Source organism: Astatotilapia calliptera, chromosome 7, assembly GCF_964374335.1.
Source record: "Astatotilapia calliptera chromosome 7, fAstCal68.1, whole genome shotgun sequence".
NCBI lineage: Eukaryota > Metazoa > Chordata > Actinopteri > Cichliformes > Cichlidae > Astatotilapia > Astatotilapia calliptera.
The window spans coordinates 34,960,524-34,984,609 of record NC_137428.1 but is presented as its reverse complement, the minus strand read 5'-3'; the positions used below and the strand labels follow the sequence as shown (position 1 = coordinate 34,984,609).

Sequence of the window (24,086 nt, the reverse complement as noted above, 5' to 3'; positions counted from 1 at the left end):
TCTGTTGGAGGACTACCTTGAGGCCATAGAGGGAGTGAAAAAACACCTGGTGAGACAGACGGGACCCAGCAAGTTGACCTTTGTCGGAGAGTTGTCCCACAACCGCTTCAATCCTAAGATGGTAGAGATACTTATTCAGAGTCATTGACAAGATAAGGTGGTCTTGAATCCAATGCGCTTGTTTGTTCGGGGTTATTTTTTATAATGCCATCGTCAGTCAACCATAGACAAACTGCCTTGTTAAATCAATCACCCGTTGTGCTTGAGCTAAATCTGTATCAATAAAAAGTCCCATGACACTCATTAGCTGGTCGATTTTTGGCTATCATTAATCTATCATTGTTTCTCAGCCTCTTCTTTGTGGACTGTATCTCTCACTCTGCAGGATCACCTGGTATGTTTCCTGCCAGGGACTCTTGCTCTTGGGGCCCACAACGGCCTCCCAGGGGATCATATGGATCTGGCTGTGCAGCTGATGGAGACCTGTCACCAGATGTACAAGCAGATGGAGACTGGACTGAGCCCAGAGATCGCACACTTCAGCCTGCAGGCCAGTGATGGGAGTGATGTTATTGTGAAGGTGAGACTCAACTTATTGATCATCCATCCATCTTCATCCGCTTTATCCGAGGCCGGGTCGCGGGGGCAGCAGCCTAAGTAAAGAGGCCCAGACCTCCCTCTCCCCAGCCACCTCCTCCAGCTTATCCAGGGGAACACCAAGGCGCGTTCCCAGGCCAGCCGAGAGATAATCTCTCCAGCGTGTCCTGGGTCTGCCCCAGGGCCTCCTCCCAGTGGGACATGCCTGGAACACCTCACCCAGGAGGCGCCCAGGGGGCATCCTTGTCAGATGCCCGAACCACCTCAGCTGGCTCCTTTCGATGTGGAGCAGCAGCTGCTCTACTCTGAGCCCCTCCCGGATGGCTGAACTTCTCACCCTATCTCTAAGGGAGAGGCCAGCCACCCTTCGGAGGAAGCTCATTTCTGCCGCTTGTATCCGCGATCTCGTTCTTTCGGTCACTACCCACAGCTCATGGCCATAGGTGAGGGTAGGGACATAGATCGACCGGTAAATTGAGAGCTTCGCTTTTACACTCAGCTCCCTCTTCACCACGACGGACCGGTGCAGCGTCCGCATCACTGCAGCTGCAGCCCCAATCCGTCTGTCGATCTCCGGCTCCCTTCTCCCTTCTTATTGATCATCTTATGTCTTATTTTACTATTATTGTTAAATGTATTATTACATTAATCACATGTAGAAGTGTCTTTTGGTTTTTGTATTCCCTAATTTTCAGTGTGGCTTGTATGTAATTATTACTTACTGTTACTGTATGGAGGTGTGTCCCACCAGAGTGGGAATGCTTAAATGTGGTATGGAGATGTAGGGCACTATGCTATGATATCTGGTTGCTGGATCTCGCTGACTGATGTTTACCTAGTAGACCAAAAGCAATCAAACACTTCCTCCAAGCATTATTTTTCATGTTAATCTTGTAGTTTATGTAGGCTGGATACTCAGAGAACAGCTGTATTTACTCTCTTGTAGTCCAGCACAGACACAAGCAGCTAAGAAGCGGCTGCTAGTGAGTGTAGATTTTGACCTCCCCTTCACCCCCTGTGATCGTGCAGCTGGGAAAAAGTGATGTTGACCAGCACAAAGGTTTTGCTTGGTGAACATTTTAGAACTCTCTACAACCACATATGATTTAAACCAGCGGCCCCCAACCCCCGGGCCTCGTACCGGTCCGTGAGTCATTTGGTACCGGGCCGTGAGAGTTGAGGCTCAGGTGTGAAATGTATGGTTTTCAGGGGTTTTATCGGTTTTCAGCGTTATTTTGTTATCGTTTTTATCGTTAACTCGGTTTTCCTGAGTCTTTTCACGTGTGTTACGAATAAATCTTTTTTCGGTACACGTACTAGTTTTATTTTGTTGTATTTATCTGCAACACCTTGAAGGCCGGTCCGTGAAAATATTGTCGGGCATAAACCGGTCGGTTGCGCAAAAAAGGTTGGAGACCGCTGATTTAAACGTCTTTATTTATTTGAATTTATAGATCTGCATTGTGAAACAGTCTTTGTTATTTCTTTGTATTAAAAGCACAATATTTAACGAGCTGCAATAACCGAGAGTAAAGCACACCCACTGAGAGTTCTTGACCCTTTTGAGGGAAATTTTAATCAGTGAGTTTATGTTTGTTGTCAAAGTCATGACTGTACCCTCCTTAACCCTCCTCAAAGCTCATTTCATTTTTCATTAACAGCTTGTAGGTTTATATGGTTACTGTTCTCTGCTCTGCCACTTCTATGAATATTAAAATACGGTTCTGAAACATTTCAGGAGCTCATTTAAATTCTGTTATAAAAACTAAGGAAGGCGTTTGAAATTCTCAAGGATTTTACACATTGTGTGAGTGTGCACCTGACGTTTCTGGACACAAGTTGCTTTTAGACATGATTTTGACATTAAACACGCTCAGTCTAGGTATTTTGTGTAGGTACTGTAAGGTAGAAAGTAGTATAATAATACAGAGAAGCTTGGGGTTTACAGAGTCTGACTTCATTGCTGTCCAGATGTCTGTTGTGCAGTCACTGAGTTTTGATCCTCCCTGCTCTTAGCTTGTATTTAATCTTAACTGTAGCCTTGCTGCTCTTATAAGATGTCATCAAAATGGTATTTTTCATTTTCTGTGGGACTGACTGGTTGTATTAAGGGTCAAGCTGAAACACTGATCTTTATGTCATCTTTTTTGTTGTTGTTTTTATTGTACAATGTTCTGACAACTTCTCCTGTACACTTCAGCCTGCAGACAGACACAACCTGCTGAGACCAGAAACTGTGGAAAGTCTCTTCTACATGTACAGATTCACCAAAGATGCCAAGTACAGAGACTGGGGATGGGACATGCTGCAGAGTTTCAATAAGTACACAAAGGTACAGACAGCTGAATATGGATCATATTATGCGTTTTCATTACTAGCCAGTAAATGAATCTGATTTTTTGGGGGGGGTAAATTTGTACTTTGAACATTGGCTTTAATCATTTAAAAGTCCAGTCCAGTTGTAGTTTTCTTAAGTTTTTGATCATAAAAGAAAATGATTAGGTTCACACACTTATTTCAACTTACAAAAATAAAAAGTAAAGCAGTGCAGACTGATTACTGATGGAGAAAAGAAAAGACCACAGTTCAATGTCTCCCTCTCTTGTGGCTTCACAGTGCATGCACGGAAAGCTGATTGTTTTTCATGTGTAAAACTTTGGGCAGCATTGGAAAAGTTTAATTTGCATTATGATATATTTTCTGCTTCCCAATGGGGAAATTAACTTTCTGATTAGGTGCCTCTATTGTTGCAGGTCTCTGGTGGTGGCTACACATCCATTAACAATGTCCGCGACCCACTTAGCACCGGGCCCCGGGACAAGATGGAGAGTTTCTTCTTGGGAGAGACATTGAAGTACTTCTATCTGCTCTTCTCTGATGACATGGAGCTTCTCAGTCTAGACAAGTATGTCTTTAACACAGAAGCTCATCCTCTCCCCATATGGCCCTCTCCACCTAAGTGAATACACTGGAGACATCAGTGAAAATCAGGCCCGTGGAGTCAGGTGCATCTCTAAGTCTCCGTCCAAGCTGAACTGCTGTGTGAAAGCAGATCTGTGCTGTCTGCCTGATATGTAAAGGAGTTTAATTTGTTTTGGGGGGTTTTGTTAATTTTTCCTAAGGAAAAGGTTAGTGACAGAGCTGGTCTCTAATGTAAAAATAACAACAACAACTTTTTAAAACTCAGATCAAGCTACCGGGAACACTTTTATTTAGTACTTGGGTGACTGAGAATCTTCTTGTTTGTTCATTTTTGCTATGTGAGTTCAAAAACTCTCATTAGTCCTACATGTTGAGGAGTCCTGGCTGTTTAGGTGTCTGTTGACTCTCATGCTTGAAGGGCAGTGATTGAAATGTTTTGAGCACGTTCAGCTGAATTTTATATTTAAACGTTTGGCTCTAGTGTGTGAGTGTGGTGTGACGCATAGTTATCTTTACACTGGCACTTATTCACATATAAAAATGACACAAGTCAAAAACCCCTCAGGATTTTGTTACTCCGTGTGGCCCTATACCCCTGTGTGTGGGAGCTATGGGCTACTGCAGCACACAGGGGATCAGTTCCAGGTCACAAGTCAGTGCCTAGCTGCAGAGGAAATCAGAGCTTTCCTAATACTGAACATTTATGTCTTTGATTTAAAAAAAAAAAATCTTCAAGTAAAATAATAGGACAAATACCGATTTTTACACCCTCATGCTGTGCAGCTTCCAGCTGTTGACCTCTGTTACTTTTCATTGCTCTTTTTTGTTTTTTGTCTTCTTCTATATCACTTTTACACTTTTTAGCTGTGATTTACATGATTCTGCAAAATAAAGAGTTAAATGAATTAAATTCCTGAACAGCCATATCTGTGTTTGTAAAGAAAAATGTGGCTGTTGTTTACGATCTTTACCTTTTTTGTGTAGCATTAAAGCAGTCGTGGTTCTTTAGGTGTTACCTGTGTGCCAGTAAACTGGCTCTACAGATGTAATAACGATGTAATAAGTCTTGAATAATAATCTTGGCACAAGAAGCTTTGCAGTCTTTGTTCTTTCAGAGTACGTGTTTGATCAAACTTTGGTTGAATGCACTTACTAAAATGCAATACTGTAACCACCACTCATTTGAGCTTCTTGTGTACTTTACAAAAAAAAGGTGTCATCAATGACCTGCAATTAGGTCATGGAGTCATGGCCTGGAATATAACCCCCCCCCCCCCCCCCCCCCCATTAATAAATAAATACACAAAGTGTCAATTGCCCCCCCTTGAAGCTATGTTAGCAGATCAGCCAGTATTTGGCAGGAAGTTTAATGCTTACTGTATATTTAGGCACTTTATGTTTCAAAGTGAAGATGCTAAACTGTTTGATAGAGAACCCCTATTAGTAAGCCCTTGGCCACAGGGGGAAGGAAGAACTCACTTTTTTTGAGAAGGGGAGATGGACACAAGCGGGCTTAGGGAGATGCAGTCATTTATTATTATTATTATTATTATTATTATAGATATATTATTGTGATATTGAATATATTTGCACTTGCAGTGCTTAACAAATTTATTAGCCTGTCACAAAAAGAAGAAAACACAAATATTTAAGAAATCGTTGAAAAGCTTGAACAAAATTCTTATTTTTATACCCAAATCTGAGCTGGCAAACTGGACTTGAAGGAAGTCAGAATTTAAGCATAATGTTCAATCACATAATCTATTTTTTGTGTTCAGTAATGCAAATAAATGGAATTTGGCTTCTTAAATTAATATATATAAATATATACGTATATATTTGCATTTGCAGCATTAAAAACATATTGGTTAAAAGGCATAAAAATGACTAATTACCAATGTGGGTAATTTAGGGAAGCTGTGGAATAAACACTCAGTGATTGTTTAATAGACTTGTTAAGCACAATATATTCCATAAAGGGAAATTTCTATGGTTTCCATACAGTTTTAAGCTGGTAGTCACTTTAAGTTTAGATGCAAACAAACCTACTAACATTATCATTCCAGTATCCAGTATTTGGCCCTGATATCATTTTTCACTGTAAATTAGATTTGGAAACAAGGAGGTCATGTTATATTCAAGGGCTAGAGCACTTGGATTCAATAAAACATCATACTGTTTCTGTATGGAGTACCAGTACAACACATTCTTGTACTGCAGTGTTTTGGCTGGTGAGTTTCTAATGCGACAAATTCTCGTTATAAGAGGAAGCAGGTATTCTCTTCATTACAGCGGTGGCGCTCACCTGCAACCTCTGCAAACAGCTCTGTATCAGATGATCAGGAGCTCATTGTTTGGTTGTTTTTATCTAGAAATGTGTTCCTTTTTAGTTCTGTTCTGTTATCAGCTAAAGTAAAAGCCACTCCATCAGATATGCTTTATTTCCCTTGACTAAACATTTTGTAAATCTGTATTTTTCAGTGCCATTCTGAGCTTCATGTGGGCCAGAAAACAAAGGCATTACTCTACTTGTATTTGGACCACCTTCCCCTAGTTTAGTACTGTGTAGGCTGAAATTGTGGCTTATGGGTTTGAGAGTTTAATTAACAAATTTGTGCTGGGTTCAATAGGCGACAGCGTATCTCCCTCAACTCTGACTGTGGAGAGGATTCAAAAGTCTTTCATTCAGGATATTTGTTCACAAAGCCAAATGTCACAGCCAGATTTTGCAGACTTCCCTCAGAGGCAAAACTGGCTGAAACTGACTCAAATCAATCTGCTTTCATGGTCACTTTAAATTTGTTCCGTTTTGGTACCACAGCAGTCGTGGAGATTCTTGTAAGACCCATGTATATTGGCAATGATGTATTTATAGAAAGTCTTTAAGAGTTTCTGAAGCCCATGCTGCATTGCCACCGAAATACATTCTTTATGAATGCAAATGACTTCCTACTATCTCCTGACGTCTTCCCTGGGACTCTGTCAAATACTCAAGTTTTATGGTGGAAATAGACAGAGATACTAGTCTGACAAAAAGCTTGCAGGAAAAAAAAATCTGTTTAATGCTTGACAGTGAAGAGACTGAAGCTATGAGGGATAGTCCATATACACGTGGGTTTGACATGGCTCAGGGACTCTTTGCCAACAGGAGTGTAAAATGGCCTATTCGTCAAAAACAAATGTTAAAAATATGTGGTAAATGTGATCGGTCATTATGGTTTCCTTTTACTGGGCTAATACAACAAATAGCTGGCCATTCTAATGTTCTAATGACATGTTTAAGATTTGTATTTTTTAAAACTCGTCTATCCAAGGTACTGATGGCAACGTGTCTTCCGTCCATCTGTCCACAATTCACAAGAATCACTACTCCAAGAATATTGGTCATATTTTAGTGAAACTTGCACACCATGAAACCAGACTGAGGGCATATTGGTCATTTAATGACCACTTTTAAATTTTTACACGAATCACTACTCCTTCTGGTCAGATTTTAGTGAAAGTATATTAATTTGTCCTGGGTATGATTGTTTGCCAGTTTCCTTGACCTTTTAATTTCTCAAAAGTTTGTGCAATGTAGTTTTTATTCTGTACTCTGAACATTAAAATAAATTATGATTTGTGATTTTTGTTTAACAGTTTTTTTTAAATATGTGATTTATTCTAATTTATGATGATTGATTCAGTTTTTGTTTATTGATCATGAGATGTCAGATCTATCATATGCCTATATTGGGCCATATGGGATGCCTGTTTTCCTTATGGTAATGATAGGAAAAAATCTATTTCATAGACTGATCCAGTGCACTGTAAGCACTGCTTTAAAGATAGTTGATCACAGACTGCTTCTGATTTGTATCTGTTTTTGAACTAGATGAAATGTCAAGGCCCACTTGTAAAGTGGTCCTATGTTGCTTTTCTTTATGTTTTGACATATACTGTTACAGTTAGACTTTGATCAATATATATCGGTCCCAACGAAATCATCAGTCTTGACTGATGGCCAATATTAGCCATTTATCGATATGTTGATTTTGACATTTAAAATGGCCACAAATGAAAATTTAAAAGCAGAGTTGGAAGAAACACCCTTCAGCAATGTTATGGGTTTTGCAAAGTTGATCTGGGCAGAGCAGAAATGAGTATTCCACATCTGACGGCAAAACAAAATTATTTTTAAAATCCATCCATTTTCTGCCTCTTACCCAAATCGGGGTCACCTGGGCAGCAGCCTAAGCAGAAAAGCCTGGACCTCCCTCTCCCTGGGCAACCTTCTTCAGCACATACAGGACTAAATTATCTTAGTAAGGACTAAAGGACTTTGGTAAGGATTTAAAAAAAAAAAAAAAAAAAACTATGCGCAACAAGTGTTAGGAAAATCAATTTAATGTCTTTAATCACATATTAAATATGGCCAAATTTTCAAATAATGCGCTTAGGCTGAGGCTAATTATCTCCATCTATCGTTATGACCACAGAAGCCCTGCATACCTGCCTTTCAGACTTTGGTTGTTACATGCAAATAAAACAATCAAGGAAGGTTATTTAAAAGGAGAAGGAAAGGAATCAAAACAAGTTGTTTTAGAGTGCGAAGCAAAAGATAAATGAACATTATTTTTAACTGTGAACAACAAAGGGACTCCAGTAGAGTCCAAGAGTAAAGATATGGAGCTAGAAATTAGCATAATGGGTCCGCTCAAACATCATGTTAATAAGCTTCATCCACCAGAGAGCCATACTGACCCACATATTTGAATGTACACTACTGTTGCCACTGTTCTGCTGTGCCTGTTTGGATGTATATTGTGCTTTGGTGGTTTTGTTTCCTCTTTTGTGTAATTACTGCTGCTGGAGTGGAAGTTTGAGCACAGAAAAATTAAAAGTCGGGCTTGTATTTTTAATCAGGGTGGGTGGATGACAAAAAGTGGTGTAAATATTTTTAATGTAAATTGTTTCCTACAGAATTAAATCTGTGTCCTGTTTTCTGAGCCTTTTCTCGTCTTAATATTGTGTAACGTCATGTTGAAAAAATGTAATTGAAAGATGCTATTTTTGTTTTGCTATGTTGGCTTTTTTCCCGTTTTTGTTGTTTTTGTTGTTGTTTTTCAAGGCATAACCATTGTCACACCAGCTCGTCAAAGAGTTGAGAGATTCAGTATGAACCAAACTGTTTGACCGACTGGCAGACAAACATTGCCATAGCCTCTCTCTCTTTTGTCTCCTGTATAATCTCTATTTTTCCCACATATAATTTGCAAAGAGTTTTGCAGAAGCTGAATCCTGTAAGCAGCTGGCTTTAAGGGAAGTTTAACATTTACTGAGACTGATGTCTGTTGACTGAGTTTTTCTTTCCTCCCTCACTGCACAGTAGCAAGGGGATAATTAAATCTCCTAGCATCTGTTCTACACAGTCTCATTTACAGTTTTCTATGGTTTATAATTCAATTTTTAATTCCTGCTGTATAAGAAATGAAAGATGAGCCGTGTTAACGTGTCTTAAGATATGTATTTAACCTTGCGTGTTAATTGTGCCACGCTTCAACTACACTTATTATGGTGGCACCATGACAGTGTAAAAGTCAAACACGGCTTGTGTGTCAGAAAGTGAACCCCAAATGGAGTTGGTTTATGCCTCCATTATTTTTAATGGACACTAGAGGGCAAAATGTGTGATTGGATAAAGAGCTCTCTTCCTGTTGAAGTCTATGGTGAAAACGGACACAAACTCTTATGAGTTTATTCTCAGTCACTCAATTGGAATGATGCAGAGTTAAACGTTAAGTCTGTTTTGCACGTTTTGGTCATTCTAAAATTCAGAAAAGATGATACTCCATGAAATGCTCAATGGCTAATGACTGGTAATTCATTCATCTTTCATACAGTGTATGGATGGTATAACACAGCTTTATCATATTGTAATTATTTTTTGTCCCTAATTGTACAAAAAGTCTTTGGTAAAGTGTTTTTTTTTTCTTAAATGTGTACATGAAGTGAAATGGATTCGACAAATGTTATATTTCAAAATCTTGTCTTTTTTTTTTTCTTTTTGAGAAGCGATTGTACAATTTAATGTACAGTATTTGTAAAAACTATTTTAATTGCTGATTGGCAGAATATACCACTTGTGATTATGTCTGCTATATTTTTCATGAAATGTGGGCAATAAAACGTGAGCACTGTCTGTCGGTTCCTGCCTGCACAGGCTCCTGCTCCGACTGTCACCTTGTCGGGGACCTAAGACGTGGATCAATTTTGTTTATGCTGCTTCAGTCGACTGATTGAGCCACTTGAGGAAAAAAAACAACACACAGCTTCACATGGCCGTCACTTTACTTCACTGTGACAGAGCCCACAAGTTGATAACTCATCTGCATGTCTTACAGAAATGATTATTTTTCAAAGCTTATAATGTTTTGACACTTTCTTGGTTTGTTCTTTGCTTTTCCTAGAGCATTTTTCGTTTTCTCAAATCTCCACAGGTGACTGATTTAGCACTTTGTAACTCAAATTGTGGCTTATTGAAATGTTCGCTGAAGTCAGACTTTTTTCATGCCCACTGAATTTTCCAATAAAGCTTTTCAGTGCAACGTTTTCTCGTTCTGCATCCAATAATTCAAACTTTAGAAAAGCTGGTTTTCTGTGTTATAGATATCTTTTCCCTTCCCGTCTCTCCCTATTGAACTCTATGGATGTCTTTGCAGATATGAATGGCTGGGTGCTGGTGCATGCCGCCTTGTCATGACCATTTGCCGCATTATGCAAGTCTTGAGCCAGTCTTAATATTTTGTTTCCAAAGAATGCTGCTGCAGACTGGTGACCTGCACCCCGCCTATCACGACTATGATAGCTGGAAACTTTTGAAAAGGATAAGAGGAAGAGAATGGAAGGAACCAGACGTTCTTGTAATTCTGAAAAGCAGATTTAAGCAGTAGTTGTCCATGCTTTCTGAAGATCTTTCGAAGTTTGTCTTTGCCTATTGCCCCCCCCCCCCTTTTTTTTAAGTCCAGTCTTTGTACCAGACCTTTAACGAGATTTTTTTTTTTTTTAAACAATGTCTGAAAGTCATGTCCTTAAAAACGAGGCAAAGGCCTGACACATAACTAGAGAGATGCATTTGGGCGTTCAGTTGATCCATTTCCTGTTCACTGAAGCCTCGTTAGATATGAGGGTCGCTTTTAGAAAGGCATTTTTAACGAAGGGAAACTGGGGGAAAAGGTTGATGTATGCTACAAGAGCTGCACTGAAAATCAATAGCAAAAAGTGTTATGGTGAAATGAAACGTGTGAAATTTTTAGTTCAACCATATTCAGTATGCAGAGGCAGTCATGAGAGATGCACAACAATCACTGTCTAGAGCCATGTGTTTAACAACACTGCAACACTCCTGCATGTTGGAATCATCTTGACAACCAACAGAACTGAAGCAGTTAACATGCTATCCATGTTATTCAAAAGAAGCCTAGAAAACGTCCTGAAAAAATAAAGCTTCCTGAGAGATTTCAGGCTGTGCTGATTAAAGGTGGTGATACAAATATTGACTTTCAAGCCTCTAGCATTGTATAAACTAATTTTGCCTTACATACCATATTCCTATATGTGTTTGCACATTTTAGTAAATTAGTATAGTATTGTATAATGTTTCACTGATTCATATACACACAAAATTTCTACCTGCTTGCATACAATGGTATGGAGGCAGGAAGAGGCTGTGGCTGGATCACATCTGCACACAGTAGCTGTAATTACTCTGGAAAGTCACAGAAATTGTCAGAAAGTCTACTGGAGAGTTTTCCTAGAAGAGCAGATGCTAATAGTTGCAAATTAATGCCCATGGTTTTGGAATGGCATGTTAAGCGTTCACATTCTAAACATCCAACTCCAGCTGCCGTTGTCTAATTAAAACACCAGGGGGCAGAAGAAACCATCCATCTCTGCCTAGACTAGAAGCACTTCCTAATTACCCTAATGAATGCAAAAGCTTACAGTTTTCTATTAAAGCTGTGTTCTACCAGGAAATGTTTTTCATCTTAAAACAGGCAACAGAAGACATCATGCTTGCTCACATAGTCACTGTAGAAGGTAAAAAAGAAGTGTGATAAATTACAAAAGGAGAAGACTCCATGCTGCCTCATTTTGTCTCCTTTTTATATTTCTTTACACGCTTCCTATTCTGTTTTCTGTGTGTGTAAGGACAACAAACAACACTCAATTCATGATGTTTCAACCTCGAAGACTCCTGTCCGACTCACAAACCTTCAGAAAGAGCGGCTTTCATATGGTGTTTTTAATCATTAACTCGGGCAATAAATAAGTGAAGATTTGTATATAAAAGATTCACTTACCATTTGTTTAGCTCCCTGCAAAGGTGGTGGCGAAGTGAAATGAAAATAAAAACTGACACAGAAATCCAGATAATAACACAGGCAGCCACAATAATGGTCAAGGCTGGTGGTGATGTGTGTGACAGTGTTTCTCCCCGGATCCCACTTGCGCAGTCTAAAATAACACACGGGTAATTTTCAACCTCCTGACACCTTTATTGCTCATTCTCATGACAGCTGCTACAGCAACGTGCAGCATGTGTGACACTTCTGGAGCCCTGCATCCACAAAAGTTGGAACACATTGCAAAATGTGAACAGGAATGCTTAGATTGAAATAGTATAGAGACAACATACAAATCAAATCAAATCACTTTTTATTGTCACATCACATGTGCAGGCACACTGGCACAGCACATGCGAGTGAAATTGTGTGCGAGCCCCACAAGCAACAGAGATGTGCAAACACAACAACACAAACGAGCAAAATACAAGAATGGCCAACCTGAAACTAATAAATATATGTACAGTACCCAGTGTTAAAGCTTTATTAATAATTTGATAAATTTTGAATTTCAAAGAAAGTTTGGGACCTAGTGTGTTATATTTGTTGTTCAGTAATGCAGGCAATGTTATTACTGGGCCACAGGTCTGGACTGTAGGCAGGCCAGCTGTGTCTTAAAAGCCTAAGCAGGGCCAATGACTCCAAATTTTCTGTGACTAGAAGTCCTATGTAATTTACATTGCACTGCAAAAAATGCTGCCCACATAGAGCCATGTAATTCAGCAGAACCAGCATACAGTGTACAGATTGCCCAAATGTGCATTTTACCGATAACATGATGATGTCTCCCTACACTGTCACAGATTCAAGGACTCTTGTCCAGGTTTTTATGAGGTTTTATGCATATCTAAGATTTTAATTGGATCCACTTTGCCTGTTTCTGCCTTAAATGAGCTTGGGCCCAAAGGTCTACTAAAACTCACAGGAAATGTGGATGTCGAGCAAACATGCCCCTACATTGGGTGGCTGTAGCTCAGGGGGTAGAGCAGGTCATCCACTAATAAGAAGGTTGGAGGTTTCATCCCTGGCTGCATATAAGGTATCCTTGGGCAAGATACTAACCCCAAGTTGTTATCCAATGCATCCATCAGAGCATGCATGTGTCTGAATGTTAGATAGAAAGCACTTCAGTACAAAAAGCAAAGGAAAAAGTGTGAATGGGTGAATGAGGTAAGTTGTACAAAGTGCTTCGAGTGCTCACATAGGGTGCTATATATGAAACAGTCCATTTACCAACATAGCTCACAGTGCTCCCGCTGTGGAGTCCAGTATTGGCCTGAAATGTTGGGCACATCTGGGCCTCAGTTGGGCAGCACATGGCATGTGCTGACTGTGGGCTGCCCACATTAAGCACAGAGTGGCCCACAGGGGGCTGCCCACAGAATTCCCAAAACTGTTGTGTGACCCGCATGGGTTCTCTGTGATCAAGCTTACTGTTGGGTGTCTGTACACATGTCAAGAACACTGGGCAGAGTTTAGGTTTAGTGTGTTTGTTTACAGTGACAAGAAAACATCAGAGTGATATATATAGGTAACGGTGTTGAAACAGGGGCTCCAGGAATCCAGGCGAAAAGGGGAACCCAGACAATCCAAAACTCTTCACTCACTCAGCTCAGGCAGTCTCTCCAAATACTCCAGGGAAGGTCTATACATGAAAAGAAGGATGATGAGGTTAGTTGCAACGAAAATTGCATAGTTTAACAATCTATAAAAATGAGTCTCACACGTCAGCTTATGTAGTGGCCTCCTGATGAGATGATCTGGCGGTGCAGGTGGTTGATAACTGGAGGTGTGTTCAGCCAGAGGCAGGAACCCACAGTGGGTCCTGACCATAGACAGGCACACATACACAGATGAGAGAGAGACAGGGAGAAAAACAAATCCGGGAACAGGCAGCTCAGGAGGACTGGGGGGCCAGAAGAGCAAAACTGTTCTGGGTCCTGCATTGGTTTTCTGTGGCCAAGCCAACTGTGGGCTTTCCCATAGAAAACTGCTGTGAGCTCTGTGTGGGTACACCCACGTGCGGCCCACATCGGATAAATGTGGGTATGCCCTGCCACAGAGCCCCACAACTTACCCACATCTGCCCACTTGAGCATGCTTGCTGGGTGAATAAATGTCAGAATTATTGGTCATTTTACATTGAAAAGCATTATAATTAATCTTTTAGTCTGAATGAGTGATGAATCCATCTCCATCTTCACATTGGAAAGGCTCATGATCTGTGGAATGCTATTCCAAAAAGCAGTCGTGTTGCTAATTAGTATAATCACTTGTATGTTCATTGTTATTTTCCATGTATTGTCTTTGCTCTGTTTAAAAAAAAAGTATTAAATGAAGTGTAAATGATTGCAGTCTGTTCTCTCCTTTGTAGTTTACACAAGGAAGCACAGATGTAATCTCTAAATTGTCAGATACAGTACAGAGACGTAATTCTTAATAATACTGACACAAATGTTTTTCCCCCAATTTTCATTTCAGTCACATAAAAAATAAAAATGACAGTTCTTATCTGAAGATGTCAAAAGTTTTATATCACATTAAATGATCCCAATATCTTTTTTTTAATCAGGCGGAACTTTTTCTGTCACTCACAAAAGGTGAACTAAAGAAAAAAAAATAATCAAACACTCCATGCAAGTCTAGTATGCCGTATTATTTAGTGGCACATGACCCATACAGGGTTTGCAAGAAGGATACTGACACTGATATTTGGTGTATTTTTGAACCAACAAGATGATTCCCAAAGAAGCTATTAGCCAAAGTTGTGTAATGGCTCCATTACAGTGAGTTCTCTTTTCAATAATTAATGAGTCATCTGGTTCTCCCACTTGGGATGTCTCAGCATGAAATAAATAAATAAATGAGGAAACTGGGCAAGTGTAAGACAAAAGAAGAAGCTTCCCCAGAGCCCGGACCTCAACATTATTGAGGATCTTGGCAGAGAAGGGAACAGAAGAAGTGTAATGTAACTAAAAAATAACAAAGAAGAAGCCTGGAGAACTATCCGTGAAGACTGCTTAAAGCAATTACAAGAAAGCCTGCCTAAGAGAGTTCAGGCTGTGTTGAAGAATTGAAATGGCCATGCCAAATACTGACTTTCAAGCCTGTTTGGATCGTTTTTCATGTACATTTCAAAATTTCAATAAATTGCTGTTCCAATTTTGTCTATATAGTAAAATATAAAGACATGAATGGTGATTCTGGGTGCAGAATACTGTAGGTGTCACATTTTGGCAAGCACTGTATGACATTTAAAAGAGACAACAGGAACTTAATCTGATACATCGGCTTCGATAATACTTCCAGTGCTGGAGGAGAAATATTAAATCTTGTATCTTGTGGTTTGTATATTTGGGGGGGACAGTTATGCTTTTGATAAATATTGATGTGGCTATTTTTATCTTAAGAAATAATGCAAGTAGTAAAATCCACTGGCAGATGAAAATTACACCTACCAACATACTTGTCAATACACCCCCTGAATCTTAGCAACTGCACACCCACATGGAATGATTTCAAACTGATCCCTCTACAGTTTATTTTATTTATTTATTTATTTTTTGCAGTAACTAGCGTGGGGTTTAATGCTACAGACAGATGTTTTTGAAGCCAAGTGTAATCCAGCATCTTTAACTTGTATGCATAATTAGATTTGGGTGTTTCTCAGGTCTGCTGTTGCTGACTTGACGGATACTTTGCAGAATTACTGTATTAGTCTGTGGTTTGGCTCCGAAAGTTATCCTGAGGCTTAAAGCTGCATCTCTTCCCTTAACTGAATACATTTTATGAAAATAATTGTTGCCAGAGGGAGGATTTAGAGGGTTTTTCACCTAGAACATTAAGCTTCTTGCCAACTAATAGGCTTCAAAAAAACTTATAATTGCTTCACTTTTCCTGCAAGGTATTCAAACAGTTATAGTGAACATTAACTTAGCAATTTAGCTTTTTACACACTGTTTACTGTATGTGTATAAAGCATCCGACTTCCTCTGTCTTAATATTAATAGTACATATTTTCAGATAAAAACATCCTTTATACAACAAATGTGGGCGATTCTGCGTTTGATGACTGCGATTTAGGTGATTGTCAATAAAAGACATTTTTATTATTTGACTGTCCTGCTGACTTTTCATGATTAACAATTTAACAAAAAAAAAACCCTCTATCTAAAACAAAGTATTATGGCTCACTTTGTTTTGTTTTTGAGTCAGCGTACCTCTTAATGGCCATCACATGTAAACATAAGGTTTAAACAGCAGGAAGATGGTCACAGGCAAAGTTGTGTACCTTAAATTGATCACATTAAGAATACGCCTCTGCATCATACAGGTCAAACATAAGACTGACTGTTCAGAAAAGACTGAAACATCAAAACATGAACTCCTGCTACTGGCTTGCTATGGGGCTGATTACTGTCCACCAAATTGACTGACACCATGGGTGAAGTGGGTTGAGGTTAGGTTAGGGTTACCACCTATGATGACTTTGACCCCAAAGTACAGGGTTAACCAGTGATCTGAAATCCAACATAAAGGCCTAAGAATGTGAGACGATATCTTACTATAGCCACAACTCCTCTGGAATGCTCCTGGAAAGTTGGAGGTTTTGGGATTGTGCAAAATGAGTATCTCTAAAGCACCCAGTAGAGGTGGGTAAGAAATATCTAAGGTGCCTTGCAAGTGGTTTAGGCATGCTCAACATTAACAATGCTAGCATACGTGAGACAGTTAACGTCTCTCTGTTGGCTTTTGAACAACTCAGCATCACCTCCTGGAGTTGTTCCTGAAGTACTCCTGAAGTACTGGAGTCAGTGGTGAAGGAGATCTGTGCAAAAAGTCCCAGACTGGAACAGTAATTCTCATCCTGAGTGTATTACAGCTGAGTTCTAAACATCAGTGTCTTTAGATCCTTCCCAAGTGTAAAAGAAACGACTCGTGATTTAGTTTTTTAGTTTTTTTATTTTTATGTCCCTCGGTTGTTTAACCTTGTTGCAGTACGATTTCCTGGGTTTAATCAGCAGCAGAAAAAACTTGAAGCCTTAAACAAAATGTCTTAAAACATGCGGTTGTATAGTGTTTCACATTATTTCATTTATTCCAAATTTGTGCGAGTAAATATAGAAATGCAGCTGCAATGACAATAAAGAAAAAGACTGGACATGGATGCAAACACCGCATACTTTAAAATAAAAAAATAAAATAAACCTCTTTGCAAGGTCAGACTTCCAGGAAACAGACAAAGGCATTTGATGAGACACACTGAATCAGTGTTGTTATTATTATTGTGCGTTTACTTTGAGATACAAATGAGGCAGTAGATTTAATGACAATAATCTTAAGACTGTCCAAAAAGTTGATTATCTTTCCTCTCTAGCTTCACTCCTTCAGGTCTCCCCATGTCTCCACCTCAGTGTAAGATGATCCATGGGTGGTGCAGACTCACGCAGCAGTACAACTCCTCTCATCACTGAGAGGTGAACTCATCTGAGCAGCCCGAGCCCTTGGCACCAGGCTCTGCTGGGAGCTGTCATCTATCAGCAAAATGTCAACCACAACGTTCTCTCAGATGAGAAATTAAAAGGAAGGAACGGAGCAAGAGATGAACGCAGTTCGAGTGGCTGCATGCCAAAAATATCTTAGTTACTGTAAGTTCCACAAAGATTGCCATAAGGAACCTTATACCTCAGAGAATCAAGGCTCAGACCAGGATTCTCTGAACACTCCCATCCTGTACAGTCTGCATAAATATAAGGACAACGGTGATCACTGAACGCACAATAAGATTGACTTTTTCTTCCTGGAAAGGCTGGGACCGTTCTGTGTTGAGTTTGCATGTTCTCCCTGTGCATCAGTAGGTATTCTCTCAATACTTCCTTCAACACAGCTGTCTGGAGTCTGCTCCCCCCCAGCATCAGCTCACAAACTGTACAGCATTCTTTTCTGGTTTTATACCCACTTAAATCTATTTTTCTTCAAATGCAATATCCTTTTTCCATCTTACTGTACAGCTACATATGCCAGTGTTTGAAGAGTCCTTTCACGTCCTTTCAAGCTGTAGCTTAAAACGTCTGTTTCGTTTTACATATTTATCAGTGGACTCGTATGGGACGATGAATTGTCAAGCTTTAATCAGAATCTGTGATTAAACCTGAACCTCTGACTCTTGCTTTGAAATGCAGACTTCGGGTTCTTGCTGGTGCCGCAGAGCTCTGGCTGCCAGCTTTGTGTTTACAGAGCCAGACTAAGCAGATTGGCTCTATCTGCTCCACGGTGTGCAGGGAGACCAGCGGTGATCTGAATGTGCAGATCTAAGGCACATGCTGGTTCTTGATTGATGTCAAGCTTATCTCTGCAGATTATCTGACTAGACACTAGCAGCGAGCTAAATCACAGGCCTGCATGCTGCCTGTGTGTGTGTGTGTCTGTGTGCGGTGTGTGTGGGCCTGTTTGTTCCTATAAATTGTCTGAAACTGTGTCAGCTGTCCATCCTCTGCTGACATTCCCGCAGCAGCGGCCCCTGATAAAATAATCAATCACAAACTAACGCAGCATGGGTATTTTTAGGTTTGGATCAATGCTGTGTGCTGAAGTGATTGAACAGACCTGTAAAATTGCCACAATCTGGAGTGTTTATTATTATGTTAACCTCAGCAGAAATTAATTGCTTTAGCCAGATGTCCTCTGTGATTGCAAATCATTTCTGCTTGTAATCATAATAGTTTGGCCTCAGAACACATAATGGCTGATTAACACAAATGCTTTTGTAAAGCTTTGGTATCTTTGATGTTGTCCCAAATCTGTTTAATCTGGCAGTAAATAAGAAAACAATTTGATTAAATAATATATAATGATAGAAACAGTTGCTCAATACCAGATATATTTTAATGCACTCTCTCTTTATTAACTTATCTTTGGATTGTATGTTTTTCTGTTTAAAAAAATTGCTTTGTAGGTGGGTTACAGATCAATTTCATACTGTGAGCCACCTTCATCAAAAAACAGAAAAGACTGAATAGAAACCCAATTTCTTAGCGCATGTTGACTGTCTTTGGTTCTTGTCACACCCTGTTGAGACTCCCTTTTAAACACCATGAAAGCTTCACCACAGGGAGCTACTCGTGTAGAAAATTGGATAAACTAGAATGCAAATTCACAAAAGTGCTGCCCTGATTTTATTTGATTTACGCCCCGTTTAAGCAGTGAGATGTGCGGTGTGTGTGTCATTTAGATGTCTCTTTTCAGGTCAAGAAGGTTGTTTTATTTCAGCATACTCGGGAGGATGGTCATTAACATCCTCACACAGTAAGACCGTGCTTCCTTCTTTTGAAAACAAGAAATACATGAAAAAGTTCAAGAATTGATTCATTGGAGTTGTGCTTTACAGGATGTTTACAGCAATAAATGTATATGAGTCTAATAATAATAATACTAATGATAATAATACATTAGCAAAACTTTTAAAAGAAACCCCAAATCTCCCACAAACTTAAAACCAACCATGACATTTCTCTACTAAACAGCCTGATTTTTGTTATGTGTTGTCCATAGCAACAATTATCATGCTAACATGACAAAGGTGCTTATTATGGCAAAGATATTATCTGTTAAACACAGAGAACACAGTTCTGTTGGGACTATTGTAGCAATATATTTGCATCATGTTACAGATTGTGTGTTTCACAGTCTATCCAAAGTTCAGATCTCTGCTCCATAAAGCAACTCAGTGCAGATTTACATTGGTAATTGTATTTCAAGTAGTTCAAATATTAGTATTTTATATAAGAAGAAATCTTCATGGCAACATTGATTAATTCAAAGTTTTACTTTCTTCCTGTAGTGTCCCTTTAATTTGTATACATCATACGGAGCACCTTCTTTTCATTTGCGCCTTCTTCCAGTTAAATCCTGTAAGGTTGCAGTGAGTCTTCTACTTAAAACCAAATTAAACCTCCTCTCAGCTGAACAGTCACAGCTGTATTTGAAAGTTAATCGTTGGGACAAGATCAATGTTGCATGACTCATTAATGACTCCAGTCTGAGAGTATTAATGTTTCCGCACTCTCAGTTCATCTTACCTGCAGTCGGTTTCCTCCTACACACTGTTAAGCTGTTGTCTTACGCATACAGGTCGCACTTTTCTACTTGACTTTCTTGTGTATTCGATTTGTACGTTTAGAGAAGGTGCACGATGCTGATCGAGATTTTTTTTCTCAGGATTAAGTGTCCCATTAGGTGTTTTGTAGTAACATGAGTGCAATGACATTATTTCAATTGAACAACCAGCCTTGCAGATGGTCAAATCAAGCCCACTTTGGAAAGTGTGAAAATTGCTGAGAGTTGCAAGCTGCTGTTTAATGTACTTTGTACCAGAAAGCACTGTGCTGGATACAGTTAGAGTCACATCATGAGAGAGGTTGCCAGAGCTGCTAATTTACAAAGACATCACTCACAGCCTGCCATACTAGACTAAAGTAAAGCCCTACAGAAATGTTTGCATGTAGATATATATATATATATTTTGCACTGCTGCCTTACAATAAGAAAGTCTCAGGTTTGAATCTACAGGGAGTGCAGAATTATTAGGCAAATGAGTATTTTGTCCACATCATCCTCTTCATGCATGTTGTCTTACTCCAAGCTGTATAGGCTCGAAAGCCTACTACCAATTAAGCATATTAGGTGATGTGCATCTCTGTAATGAGAAGGGGTGTGGTCTAATGACATCAACACCCTATATCAGGTGTGCATAATTATTAGGCAACTTCCTTTCCTTTGGCAAAATGGGTCAAAAGGACTTGACAGGCTCAGAAAAGTCAAAAATAGTGAGATATCTTGCAGAGGGATGCAGCAGTCTCAAAATTGCAAAGCTTCTGAAGCGTGATCATCGAACAATCAAGCGTTTCATTCAAAATAGTCAACAGGGTCGCAAGAAGCGTGTGGAAAAACCAAGGCGCAAAATAACTGCCCGTGAACTGAGAAAAGTCAAGCGTGCAGCTGCCAAGATGCCACTTGCCACCAGTTTGGCCATATTTCAGAGCTGCAACATCACTGGAGTGCCCAAAAGCACAAGCTGTGCAATACTCAGAGACATGGCCAAGGTAAGAAAGGCTGAAAGACGACCACCACTGAACAAGACACACAAGCTGAAACGTCAAGACTGGGCCAAGAAATATCTCAAGACTGGTTTTTCTAAGGTTTTATGGACTGATGAAATGAGAGTGAGTCTTGATGGGCCAGATGGATGGGCCCGTGGCTGGATTGGTAAAGGGCAGAGAGCTCCAGTCCCACTCAGACGCCAGCAAGGTGGAGGTGGAGTACTGGTTTGGGCTGGTATCATCAAAGATGAGCTTGTGGGGCCTTTTCGGGTTGAGGATGGAGTCAAGCTCAACTCCCAGTCCTACTGCCAGTTTCTGGAAGACACCTTCTTCAAGCAGTGGTACAGGAAGAAGTCTGCATCCTTCAAGAAAAACATGATTTTCATGCAGGACAATGCTCCATCACACGCGTCCAAGTACTCCACAGCGTGGCTGGCAAGAAAGGGTATAAAAGAAGAAAAACTAATGACATGGCCACCTTGTTCACCTGATCTGAACCCCATTGAGAACCTGTGGTCCATCATCAAATGTGAGATTTACAAGGAGGGAAAACAGTACACCTCTCTGAACAGTGTCTGGGAGGCTGTGGTTGCTGCTGCACGCAATGTTGATGGTGAACAGATCAAAACACTGACAGAATCCATGGATGGCAGGCTTTTGAGTGTCCTTGCAAAGAAAGGTGGCTATATTGGTCGCTGATTTGTTTTTGTTTTGTTTTTGAATGTCAGAAATGTATATTTGTGAATGTGGAGATGTTATATTGGTGTCACTGGTAAAAATAAATAATTGAAATGGGTATATATTTGTTTTTTGTTAAGTTACCTAATAATTATGCACAGTAATAGTCACCTGCACACAGATATCCCCCTAAAATAGCTCAAACTAAAAACAAACTACAAACTACTTCCAAAAACATTCAGCTTTGATATTAATGAGTTTTTTGGGTTCATTGAGAACATGGTTGTTGTTCAATAATAAAATTATTCCTCAAAAATACAACTTGCCTAATAATTCTGCACTCCCTGTATAAGCCAGCCTGGATATTTTACACACTTGGGTCTACATGATGTTAAAGACGGTGGATATCCCTACTGTGGTCATTTAAGGCACACAGCTCTGGCTGTACACATATAAACACCACCACCTGCTGTGAAAGAATCCTGCTTATGAGGGGGAGCCAGTCAGAAGGAAGCTAAAACAGCTTGGTTGAGAAAGAGGATGAACGGAGGGAATACACAGCAGTAAAAGACATGGATGTGGTCTTTTATCCTGCCTCCCTCCCCTCATCCTAAACTGGACTTGGCAGATGGCTACCCTGACCTGAGCCTGGTTCTGTCAATGGTTTCTTCCCATTAAAAGGGAGTTTTCCCTTCCCACTGTCGCCAAGTGCTTGCTTATAGGCGCTCTTGTTATTGTTTGGGTTTTCACTGTATTACTGAAGTGTCTTTACCGTACAATTTAAAGCACCTGGAGGCAACTGTTGTTGTGATTTGGGGCAAAATAAGTAAAACTGAATTTAATGTAATTTTTGTTGAAGGCTGTGAGGCAACCTTCACCTACTCTTCATTAAGAACCCGTATCTGTTTTGTGTGGTTAAGAACAAACCCTCATTTTAGGCCCTTTAAGTGCAAACATTGTGCCAAAAGAACTGCAGAGGTAGCTTATAATTCTTTATGGCTTCATCACTAAGTGCGTCCTTTCAAATCACTCACAGTCCTTTGACCTGTTCCTATATAATGATATTGATTTCTTCAGTTTTAATCATAACACCCTTTTGTTTAAAACACACTTTTTAAAAAGCCCATTTATCTCCCATTTCATGAAAACTGATGACTCTGTTAAGCTTTTAATCATAAGTAGTTAAGCCTATTAAGCAAAGTATTTAAGCCTTGTTAAGCCTTCAGAATGATTACACTTAACCATGAAATTTAATTGGGAATAGGTAGCCTTTTTTATTTTGGGAAATTCCCATACCCTGTTCCTACTGATCAGCTACAGTGAACAACATGCAGCCTTTATTTTTTGTCCGACATTACTGGTTAGCTCACAGCAGACATCTCTTCATTAGCACATTAACTGTTCTGCTGCTATGAGAGAATCTGTCTTTATCTATCACTGGGATTGCATTGCTGGGCGTTTAGCTAAGAGTTTATGCAGTGAAAATTGAAAACTGTGATAAGAGCCAAAATCATTAGGTCTGTGGGTGTCCTCTACAGCTCATTGTGTTCATTGGCTCTTCTTTTGTCTTTCTGTCTGTCCTCCTCTCTCTCTCTGTCATTCAGTGTCTGTGTCACACACTGAGCTCTGTATCTGCTCTGTTTGTTGTGCTGTGGGTGTTCTTCCATTAAATTGCGGTTTGGCTTTGCAGTGTTTTGGCTTTACAGTGAAAAGCCACTCAGAAGGGCCCAATCCGGCCATTACTTTCCATCCCAGAACCCTCTGGCCATGAACCACTGTGCTGCATCCATCCATTAGCAGCAGACTAAGCAGGGTATTACAGATGTTCTTCTCCCTAGCACCTATGGTTCACTGAGCTCATCAGCATCTGATATTTAAGGAGCAGCTCAACACCAAGTCATCAGAGTGAGCCAGTGTAACTCAGTGTAACTCACTGAGACAGTGAATTGGCTCACTCTGAGTTACACTTATCATTACTTACTTGTGGTCCTATATCTGTGTTCCCATGTAACTGCCAAAGAAAGAGACCTTAAAACCTACCTGAAATTTATACTCCCCATTAAGGATTCTGTTTGGAGGCTCACCATCTAGCCTCACGTGCCAGCCCACTCTGCTACTCTTAATGGACTCCTTTCACGAGGACAAGCCAGTGCACCTCCTTCAAGCTCATCTATCAGATCTCTGCAACAAGCCTCCTGTGGTTTTCATTTATTCCTGTACAAAAACTTCTGTAAATAACCCAAATTAACCTTTTCCCCACCAGACTTTGGCCTTGAAAGAGGCATTTCCAGGCCAGGTGACACATATAATCTTTCAGCAAATTCTGGATCGACCCCTGGTTCCCTCTTAGTTTGGGCACGCCTTGAAGAGATCCTCATTTTATGCCCCAACTGGCCCCTTTCAACAT

The 24,086-nt window shown here is 39.9% G+C and overlaps 1 protein-coding gene across 2 annotated transcripts in view; it reads left to right on the top strand.

Annotated features, from left to right (window-relative positions):
- The window catches only part of man1b1a (mannosidase, alpha, class 1B, member 1a), a 30,438-nt gene extending 20,332 nt beyond the window's left edge, over positions 1–10,106 (top strand). For both annotated transcript variants that reach the window (XM_026174388.2, XM_026174389.2), the window contains 4 exons: positions 1–121; positions 386–580; positions 2,798–2,929; positions 3,351–10,106. In XM_026174388.2, the coding sequence (XP_026030173.1) occupies positions 1–121; positions 386–580; positions 2,798–2,929; positions 3,351–3,560 (658 nt within the window). In that variant the 3' untranslated portion in view covers positions 3,561–10,106. The remainder of the gene's footprint in view (positions 122–385; positions 581–2,797; positions 2,930–3,350) is intronic.
- The last annotated feature ends 13,980 nt before the right edge of the window (positions 10,107–24,086 follow it).